The 11651-nt window shown below is 36.9% G+C and overlaps 1 protein-coding gene across 1 annotated transcript; it reads left to right on the top strand.

The window, feature by feature from the left end:
• Positions 1-1904: 1904 nt before the first annotated feature.
• On the top strand, positions 1905-3305 carry Chrm2 (cholinergic receptor muscarinic 2). The gene has a single exon (XM_027952210.2). It carries the CDS (start codon positions 1905-1907, stop codon positions 3303-3305), a length of 1401 nt encoding a protein of 466 aa, XP_027808011.1.
• Positions 3306-11651: the final 8346 nt, after the last annotated feature.

Here is an 11651-nt window from a genome sequence, read left to right as displayed (position 1 = left end):
CCAAATATTTTCTTAAAACTAGACTGTAGCCTCATATATATGGGTTTTTATTTTTAAATTATGAAGTTGAATATTTCTTTTATATGTAAAAGTCACTTATATTTAATTTATTTTTTAATGTAACTTGTACTTCAGTGTTTTAGGTTGTTAGTCTTTTATCTTTCCTTTATTTTTCCCCCCAAACTATTTTGTATTAAGGGAAATAGGCGATTTTCTGTTATGTGCTTACAAATATTTTTTCTATATTAATTTATTTTTCTCTGCAAAAATGATGCATGCAGTACTTACTGAATATTTTTATGGCTATTGAATTTATGATCTGATCTATTAGGGTCAAAATCCTACTCTATTATTAAGGTTTTTATTATTAAAATGCTTGAAGATAATTTGTTCTCTTAAGCAGAATAAACCATTTGTTCAAATGCTATTTCTGCTGTGAAGCTACTTAAAAAATTTTCTACATGAATTTCAAGAGCAAACCACTGCCCCCACTAAATCTCATACCATTACTTGGAAATAAGTGGTTTTAGAATCAATAGAGATTTCTGCATTTTGAAGTGACACCAAATAATTTCTCAGTATTCTTATTTTCTGACACACACAGCTCGCAGCATTTTTTTTCAAAAAGAGGCAGAAGTTGGATTACATTTTCTCTTAGATGCTTTTCTCCGGAAACATATTTCTTGATGAACTCTTAACTTTCTGTCCTAAAGGCCACCATATGTTCTCCCTTATGAAAGATCACTTGGTGGTCATCAGACTTTGGCAGAATTGTGTGGAAAAATGGCAATGATGTATTTACTTTAGTGCAACAGGGTTAGGCAGCAGAGAGTGCACACAGCTTATATAATCAATTCTCTATCCAAGCTATCTTAGCTGCCAGAACTCATGCCTCTCACAAGCAGGAACCCTGTCCTCATCATCACCGAATGCTCAGACTATATTGCAATGCCTAATGGAGTGAAGCTGCTCCACAGGATGAGTACGAGGTAAACAAATGAAGGATTGTGCAAACAGGTTCACAGTCTCATCCCTGTCACTGATTCTAAATGTGACCTGATACCAGTTTCTCAGCTTTCTGGACCACGGTTTCATTTTCTGCAAAGCAAAAGGTTTAGCAGAAAGCACAGTAAAAAACAGAGTTCATAGTGGTTTGAAAGAAAAAAAAAACATTCTGAAAATTGGTACAATTATATCAATATGCATTTAATAAGCAATATGGAATATTGGAAATTTTAATGCTAGGTGATAATTCCCCTCAAAGAACAATTTTTTCTGACCTCATAAAACAGAGGTCAAAGAAAATTGTTCTTTGGGGGGAATTATATTGATTAATAAAATATCATTATGTTGTCTTTACTATCCCTCTCCTTAATATAATTATGAAAAAGGCTTAGAGCTACCAGGGAGGCAGGTGCTATTGACTGGAGAAGCCACACATGCAGTTTCATGCTTTCTCCCATAATATTGTCTTCCCACTGGATTATTAATCTGTATGTACATTCTAGAAGTCCCTTGATGCTTTGGTAGCTTTGGTGTATTTAGTTCAATTTATCAGAATTATGCTCTGTTTACTTGATTCGTGAGATGAAAAGATGATACATAGATAGCTACCTCACATCCCTATAAGGAAACATTCAAAATGTTCTTGGCCTTCAAGTTCATGGCCACCCTGAGAGGACCTCTTAAATCTCCCTTACGAAGCTTTTGACCTTTTTGTGGGGAACTCATACAGGCAGGCACAATGATCATGCAGGAGAAGCAAGATGGCAGTAGGGGGAAGTAAAACTCAAAAGACAGAAATCTAAAGTATTTTAAATCATATTTATGTTATAATTCTTAATTTTATCCTATTTCCCTGCAGGCTTAAATGTTGATTTGGCTACTTGGCTACTGAACACAAAATGAATAACTCAACAAACTCCTCTAATAATGGCCTGGCTATTACCAGTCCTTATAAGACATTTGAAGTGGTTTTTATTGTCCTTGTGGCTGGATCCCTCAGCTTGGTGACTATTATTGGAAATATCCTGGTCATGGTTTCCATTAAAGTCAACCGCCACCTCCAGACAGTCAACAACTACTTTTTGTTCAGTTTGGCCTGTGCTGACCTCATCATAGGTGTTTTCTCCATGAACTTGTACACCCTCTACACTGTGATCGGCTACTGGCCTCTAGGACCTGTGGTGTGTGACCTTTGGCTAGCCTTGGACTATGTGGTCAGCAATGCCTCCGTCATGAATCTGCTCATCATCAGCTTTGACAGGTACTTCTGTGTCACCAAACCTCTGACCTACCCCGTTAAGCGGACCACGAAAATGGCAGGGATGATGATCGCAGCCGCTTGGGTCCTGTCCTTTATCCTCTGGGCTCCGGCCATTCTCTTCTGGCAGTTCATTGTAGGGGTGAGAACTGTGGAGGATGGGGAATGCTACATTCAGTTCTTCTCCAATGCCGCCGTCACCTTTGGTACCGCCATTGCAGCCTTCTATCTGCCAGTGATCATCATGACTGTGCTGTATTGGCATATATCCCGAGCCAGCAAGAGCAGGATAAAGAAGGAGAAGAAGGAGCCCGTGGCCAACCAAGATCCAGTTTCTCCAAGTCTGGTACAAGGAAGAATAGTGAAGCCAAATAATAACAACATGCCTGGCAACGATGGTGGCCTGGAACACAACAGAATCCAGAATGGCAAGGCCACCAGAGATGCTGTGACCGAGAACTGCGTCCAGGGGGAAGAGAAAGAGAGCTCCAACGATTCCACCTCGGTCAGTGCTGTGGCTTCCAATATGAGAGATGATGAAATAACCCAGGATGAAAACACAGTTTCCACTTCCTTGGGCCATTCCAAAGATGAGAACTCGAAGCAAACATGCATCAAAATTGTCACCAAGACCCAAAAAGGTGACTCCTGTGCGCCAACTAATACCACTGTGGAGCTAGTTGGGTCTTCTGGTCAGAACGGAGAAGAAAAACAGAACATTGTAGCCCGCAAGATTGTGAAGATGACCAAGCAGCCTGCAAAGAAGAAGCCTCCTCCTTCCCGGGAAAAGAAAGTGACCAGGACAATCTTGGCTATCCTGTTGGCTTTCATCATCACCTGGGCCCCATACAATGTCATGGTGCTCATTAACACCTTCTGTGCACCATGCATCCCCAACACAGTGTGGACCATTGGTTATTGGCTCTGTTACATCAACAGTACTATCAACCCCGCCTGCTATGCACTGTGTAATGCCACCTTCAAGAAGACCTTTAAACACCTTCTCATGTGTCATTACAAGAACATAGGTGCAACAAGGTAAAACACCTTTGAAAAGAAGGGAAATGGTCAGGGGAGCTTGGGAAGTATAAAGAGGATAAAAGAGCTCCTACTATTAAAATCTCTGCCCTTGCACTTTATGGTCTTATTATGGAATGGAAAATAAGGAGCTCCACAGTGACCCTCTTTTCATGCCATAGCTCCAGTTTGAAAAAAAAAACAAAAAAAAAACTTTCACCTTATAAACACTGTCAGTTTAGGAGCAACGAGACAATAAAAGAGACATGTTGGAACTGTGCATTTAAGGAACAATCTAGGCTGCCGTACTCTCTTGAAGAAGGGCTTCTGAATCTACAAATCTGTCAGTCTCTGCACAAAAGAAAAACCTATTCATTTTTGTTGTTTCTCTTTCCTTTTGTTCTCATGTGTCCCTGTGAGGACGAAATGCCAGAATACACACTAATGTGGAGACTTCAGTATAGAGAAATGGACTTTATACAACGGGCAAGTGAAGAAAAGAAATCCAAAAGGCTGCAGAAACAGTCTCCAGAGTGTTAAGCAGATTCTCTTCTTTTGGTATGATATTATTTGGAGGACCACACTACAATCAGCGCTTTTTTTTTCCCCCACCTGTCTCTTTTTCCATCCATGCAAAGCAAACAAACAAAAACCCATCTAGATGACACCATTTATTTTTATTATGGTCTAGGTTTGCACTTGTCCATTCTACATGGCATAATGGTAGTACCTGTAGGACTTTCATCCAATCCATCCAGAGACAGCTGGAACACGGGCACTTCACCCCTCCTCACTGCATCTTTGGCCTTCCTGGGAGTCAGAAATTCTATAAGGCTTTAATTCACTTATGATCCTATGTGTAGAACATTTCCTTCTACAGTAGCCTTTTATTTTAACAGAATAGTCTCCCTAACACATAAACATTCTTGAGAAATCAAAGTCATCCTAAAGTTGAGATTTCCTCAAATTAAAAAATGGACAGTCCAGCTGGAGAAAGTGTACAGATGCCAGATGAATTTTGAGATGAGAAGACAGAAGGTTAGAGTTGTTTTCTGTTTGAACCTGAATCTGCCTGACCCAAGTATGAAATGTTAACTTGTATAATACAAACTCCTGATATTTTCAGCAGCTTTTTTCATTGAGATTTCTAAACAAGGCTAGTTTACTTAGTCTCAGAAGAGTCAAATCTTCAATTCATTGCCCAATCATGGTGGATATTCAAATTATTATCAAATTAGGTTGCGTAACTATACTAGTACCTGTTGGAAGGAGAAAAAAATCAGAAATACTTATCTGAAAGTACATATTTCATATTCCTCAACTTGCCAACTTTCCCTAAGATTATTTAACACAAAATTCTCTGGTTTTAGTAGAATTGAAGTACTCTTTGTGATCCAAATGTAGCAGTTAACCAACAAACTCTCCGAACATGACAGAAGAATGTAGGTGGATATTCCCTGTCTCTTCTCACTAATTCTAGACCATAAAAAAGTCAGGTCAGGAATAATTATACTGGTATTACATGAAACTTGTCCATGTACAAACATGTTATTTTGTAGCACAAAAAGTGTAGTATAAATTGATTCACATTTCATTAGTTATTTTAAACTTTCATATATTTTCTTACATTATTCTCTATAGTCTTCCAACCATATTTTATACAGATGACCCAATGGATAGAAATTAAATTTGTAAATTTTATTTCAAATGTCATATATTGCATTTATGATTCATGACTACACAATATCTTGCCCCGATATGATGTGGTAGGTCATGTGAGTTACATGACAAATTTGTCAGCCTTAAACCCTGGAACTTACTACTGTTATTTTATATAACTTTTCTCATCAATTTGGAGAGTTGAAGAAGGAGAACAGGAAGAAGAAAAAGAAGAAGAAGAAGCACAAAGGCAACAACAAAAGTTGTGAATTAATAAGAAGAAAATTGCCCACAATATTGTAGGTAACATTATTTATAAAAATAACTCTTTGGTTGAACAATTCCATTTGTCTACCCCCACCCAATATTTCATGTGTAACTTCATATTATCCATTCATATGGGCTATTTTAGTCTATAAATAATTATTTTTGTCTATAAATAATTCAGTGTAAACTTTTTCATTTTAAATTCACATAGTTTTTTACATAGCATCTCTTCACATTGGCTAAAATCAATTGAGTGGAAAGAACATCAAGTCAATGGGCTCCTTGTTTCCTTTTCCTACTAGTTCGCTTTTTCATTGGTTGTATCACCATGATGTAGACTTAGTTTAGTTGGGATTAACCCTTTGGATCCCAAGATTTATGAGGGGCTTCTGTTTTGTTTGCTCTAACAACCCAAAGTATGTGAGTCAAACTGTATCTAACTATCCATTGCCATTGTATGCATCTTCCTTTTGTTCTTGATATACACCCCAGCCACCACAACTTCATTGAAAAAGAAACTGCCAAATTAAAGAAAAGAATCCAAGTGAGACTGCCATACCATGGAAACTAGAATCAGAAAAATGGAAGGAACACTGAAGGTGATTGGAGAAATATGGAAACTGTATCAAAAATTTATGTTAACTATTGTTGGATTTGCCTATTTTGGTGACTCCCCACCAGGGCCCTTTTTTCCCTAGGGGAACATTTAGCATTTTGAGCAATGTATAGAGACATTTTTTGCTGCCATAAGTTGGAGGAAGACACTTGTATTTAATGGGTAAGGCCAGGAATACGGCTGAACAGGTCACCATGCACAGGACAGGCTCCCATCCCCTCCAAACTAAATTTATTTATTTTGAAATGTACATACTGCCATGGCTAAGAAACTCATTTTTTTTATAAAGGAATTCCTAGAGTTAACTTTCTGTGAGTGGAGAAATATCTCACTTATAGAAAATTATTGCAAATTGCTCACCTGTTGGAAAATAAAAGTAATATTAATCAACAACATATAAGAAACATTCCTCTACTGACTCTGGAGTATTTATGATTCAAAGACTGGGAACACAGGTCCTATGTATGTATTCAAAGTCACCAATTCATGCATATAGTTCATTATTTCTAACATCTTAATGTTTGATCGTGATTGTCATGGAGTCTAGTCAGAAGGTTGCAGTTGTTAACCATCAAAAATATTTGTAGTTCATATGGTCAATTTGTATCAAAGCTACCATTTTTCTTTTCAGAATAATGAGACAATACAATTCGTCTCCTTAGCTTTTGCTGGGAACATCCATATCTGTTAAGTCTTTATTGCTTCTTTCCTCGTAGCAATAATGTAAATATCCCAGAGTGGTCTTATAAGAAGATGAGATTAAGAATATGAAAAGGACCAGTACATTTCCTGAAAAAAGAAATAATTCACTTTTCACCAGTTCATCCTTAATTTAATCCCAGATCCCTATTGTAAGACAAAGTTGTCAATATAATAAGTCACAAGAAATAAGCTCTCTGGGTTGACATGTGGAAGCTGGAGGTCCCACGTACTCTGCCCTTTGTCCACTCGCTGCTTTTTGGTCTTGAAGAGATGACATTTTGACAGATGGGTGTTCAACATGATGGCAACAGTTACTTAGTAATGCAGTCTACTTGTTTTCTTCTATTGAGTTCACTGATAGTTGCCTCCCCTATCCAGATTAATAATATCCTTTTCAACAACCATAGTACTGGTGTTGCAAATAGATTAGGAAAGCACCCACAGCTGGATGGACCTGTGTATTTTCAGCATGTATATACAATATCATGCCCCTTCAATAAAAGCTTCTCTTAAAAGGGTGCACGCTGTAGCATGAACTGTGTGCATATTTAATATATCTATCTGGAATATGCTGTATGCTTATATATATACATACTATAAATACAATAATAAAATGTACCATAGAAATACATATTTCTGTATGCAAATAAATATATTATACACAAAATCTTGGTTTGTGGTATGGTGTATGTTTTTTTCAGAAAAAAAGTAGATTTTATGTGCCCCATTTTCAAGAAAAGCAGTGTTTGCATTTGAAGAAAGAAATTTTAGAACAGCCCAAATCCTGCTTATATTAAAATTCAATGCTTTATAATCTTCAAGAAGCCTGGCAGTGATTTTAAATATCTCTTAGAGGAGTCAATTAATAAATCTTGCTGGTATCACCCCACATGACAACCATGCTTTCTTCTCCTGCACTCTGACGGGCTTGTGATGAGAATCTTCCAGCTGGTGCAGTCCCAACAGCTGTGTTGATCTTGTGTCTGATTGCCTGATGAGGCTGCACCCAACTCGTTCTCAGAAAGTTTCACTCTCTTCCAAATTAACTGATTTTAGTGAAATAAAAAATAATCATACTGGGAGAAAAGGATGACCTTCAGAACATCTTTTTTATTCTGACAAACAAGGTAAAAAAATTGTACAAGCACTGTATTTTATAAACCACTCTTTCAACTGGGCTCCAATACAGCCTCCCATACATTAAACACCAAAAATTTTTAATGAAGTATAAAATTGCAAGTTTCCCCATGAAATTATGAAACAGATGGCTTGTTCTCAAGTGTCCTACATTTTCTCCACACAGCCTCTTCCTCTCCCTGTTACACTCAACTGCCCACTCTCCTAGGAACATTTCCTTTGGTCCACACTCTCCTAGGAACATTTCCTTTGGTCCATTAGCACAATCTTGTTGTAATTAGTTGAGATCAGGCAAGCTGTCCCAGGAGATGCTTACATTTTAATACAAAAAGCATTAACACTGAGCCTTTGAAAGATTATTATTATGGTCCTTAGGTACTAAGGTATACAATGGTAGAGATATTTTTCAATTAATTCTAGTTTTCTTTATATTACTTGTGACAAACTTGATGTCTATATCCTTCTTATATTTTACCCCCTATGATGCCATTCACCCACTGGTGAACTGGGGTCCTATACACCAAAGAAAACACTCTGAGGATTCTATCAAGTCCCATTGGTTTCATTTTGTTCCAGTGAACTAGTCCCATTTCATTTTTGAGAATGAAACCTGTATCAATAAAGAGTTAAATGCTCTTTTTGACAGGATATTTGCTAACACTGAAACAAAAAGCATCTTGTCATTATTCCTTAATAATCTTCTACCATATAACTTGTATCAGTTTTTTTTCTTTCAGCCCCAAATGGAGGAAACACAGTGTGATAAGTTGTGGAACTCCAAGGTATTTATTAAATAGGTCACATTACATAAAATCTAAAACACACTCACATGGTCATGGGAAATTGCACAGGAAAAAAAAAAAAGGTATCCATCATCTCTACTTGTATCACATACCCAGCAAGTTATATAAATTCATCAACTATTCACTTGCTGAAAATGGGTATACTTCTGAGGTCTTAGTACAAGATTTTTCAAAACTATGCATCTTTTTAAAAATTATAATAAAATAATGGAAGACATAAGTGAATCACAGTATGTCTGTGTCTGGAAGTACAATGGATTGCAGAGGTGGCTAATTCAAATCTAGATAATAGCTTCACTCTTTGTATAAAAAGCAAACATCATAATTCACTCTAATTTATTCAACATTGTCTTTGCTCCTCACTGCCTCTGTGTAGGAAGCAGGAGCTTGTGGGTTTGTGTTGGTGTAAGTTCACTAAGAGTATATATTCTATTACACTACATGTCAGTGATTCTACAACAATAGTACGTAAAAGAATCACTTGGGGCCTTACTGAAACACACATTGTGGAGCCTTTCTCCCAGGCCTCCAGTAGTTTGGAGGTGAGGTCTGGGAACTTGTGTTTCTAGCGACTTCTCAGGCCATCTTATGCAGACCACATTTTGACTGACTTAATAGTCCCGTGAAGAATTCCACCAAGCATCCTGATAATTAGCAAGACCTCTACTCTTGATGGAAAAAAAAACATAATCCAGAGGAAAGGGAAAATTTTCTTAGACATAAAATTTGAGGCTTGCCGACTATGTTAATCAGCTTTGAGTAGCTATAACTACAAAACCTGACAAAAACAATTTAGAGGAGGAAGACTTTATTTTGGTTCATGATTCATAGCTTTAGTTCATAGTCCTTGGTGGAGACCATTGCTCTAAGCCCAAGATGAGGCAGTACGTCATGAGAGAAGGACATGGCAAAGGAGAGCAGCTCACTTCTGGTGGCCAGGAAGTCCAGCAGGCATGAACACTTCCAGGGCACACCCCCAGGGACCCACCTCCTCCAGCCACACCCCACCTGCCTATAGTTGCCATCCAGTCAGTCCATTTGAACCAGGATAGACTGATTGACAGCTCTCACTGTTCAATCACTTCACCTCTGAATATTCCTGAGTTACATAGGAGCTTTGTGGGGACACCTCATATCCAAACCATAACATTGACAAATAAGCTCCTCATATCGTCTTTCTTGGAAAACTTTGGGTCTCATACTGTCAACACCAGCTATTCAAAATAGCTGTGGGATAAATGTACTTGAAGAGTTAATTGAATTTTATCTATAATATCTCCACTAAAAGATACTTAAATATAGATTTTTCTATCATGACCTTCATGATATATTTTTCCATAGGTGGTGTATGCCACATATTCTCTTCATATGCATATAGAAAATGAATCATTTCATTATTTTTCTATTTGAAATTATGATAGAATCAAAATATTTGTACTTAAAAAGCAATTCATCAACCTGATCTTATACACACTCACAATCACATATATAAAACACATACTCAGGCACATAAACACACATGTACACATAAAAATGCACACAGACACAAACATACATATAAACATACAAGCCTCACCTTGTGTTTCTTGACAATCCCCAGAAGCGTAACCCTTCTACAACTTTCAAAAACGCTGGGAATTTTACTACAGAATTCTAGGTTTCAATGGAGCAATGTTAAAAATAATAATAATAAAAACAACAAAAAGTCACTCTCTCCTCTTTGCATATGGTCAGTTTACTACGAATTTTCTTACAGTTGTTAGGGTCACAGGAGTTTTAGCCAGTGTCTTCCACCAACATCCTTCCAGCCATCTCAGGCCATCTCTTCACTGAATGCCAGTGATTACAGTAGGTCAGGGAGAGAGAACATGCCTACATCAGAGAAATATGTCATACCGCACAGAGGACCAGTGCATAGATGCACACCCTCATAGTGGCCTCAACACCAGGCAGCTACATAATACAGTGTTTTTCATATCAGATCAACCATCTTGAGAGCAGAGGGGTGGGGAAAGAGGATGATGCCTCAACCTATTTCTTCCAAAATCCCTCTTAGACATGTTTCTGGCTTATAACCCCTTCTACCCATGGATGTTAGAGGAATTTAGAAATGATATATACCCTGAATATGCAATGGTCAAAATGTCTGGGGTCCTGAGTTATAATAAGGAAGCCAGGCATGGATCTGCGATTTTGCAGAACACCTGAGATTACTGGTCAGATTATTTTTGTTTTATGTTTTTCTGAATCTCATTATTTTGGATTTTTAATAAAGAAATAACATCATTTAAAGGTCAGCTATCAAGTGGTTGAATAAAGTTATCTTATTTTTCTCAACAGCATTTGTCAACTTACAGAAAAACTCTAATTTGAATGATTTTACATTTAAACAGGACAAAATCCATAAAGAATAAAATAAAGAATGAAACATGAATAATAAAAATATGAAATCTCTCAGCACCTCAAAATCCAAAACCCAAAACCAAAAATATGTAGTCCAAGTGGAGAGAAGAATAACATTATCCTGAAATTCTTTTTCAAAGAAATGATGAAAAAGGTTTAATAGAGCTCTTTTTCTAAATTGGCTTTATTTTTTTCTATGTTCACTTAATTCTTCTCCTTCAGGGATTTTTGCAGAAGTCTTACTAATGGTACTTAAAAGTAATTTTTATAAATATTTTGAAAGGAAAATACAGACATTGTTGTTCCCTTGGGTTTGTTTATAACTTTTGTTCTAGTTCATATTGCCATTCCATAAAGCAAAAGTGATTTTTAAAACTACACCAAAAAACCTAAGAATAATGACACAATATGCTTTAATATCAAAACAAAATGTAGCAAAAATACAACTTTAATTTAAAAAGTGATTCTGTGAACATGATGGTTTCCATATGCAATTATTTCTGAATAACATACAGTGATTTCCTCTGTGGTCTTGTGGGCTCTCTCACAGCTTGCTTACATTGTGGAGGACATTGGTCTATGGTCACCCCCATGAAGACTGGACATATTACAGCAGTGTTAAATAAGGCCTTAGGGGAATATGAGCATGCATTATTATCAGTCAAAAACTTGTCATGAGTAATTACTGATCCAAAATCAAAAACAGAAAGGTTGCCACACCTTTGTTGAACACAGAGTGTGTGAGAAAACTCTGCTGTATCATAAGCTTGAGAGAACAGAAGAA

This window comes from Marmota flaviventris, chromosome 1 (genome assembly GCF_047511675.1).
Source record: "Marmota flaviventris isolate mMarFla1 chromosome 1, mMarFla1.hap1, whole genome shotgun sequence".
Classification (NCBI taxonomy): Eukaryota; Metazoa; Chordata; class Mammalia; order Rodentia; family Sciuridae; genus Marmota; species Marmota flaviventris.
The sequence above is the reverse complement of the archived record's forward strand: the minus strand, read 5'-3'. Positions and strand labels throughout refer to the sequence as shown.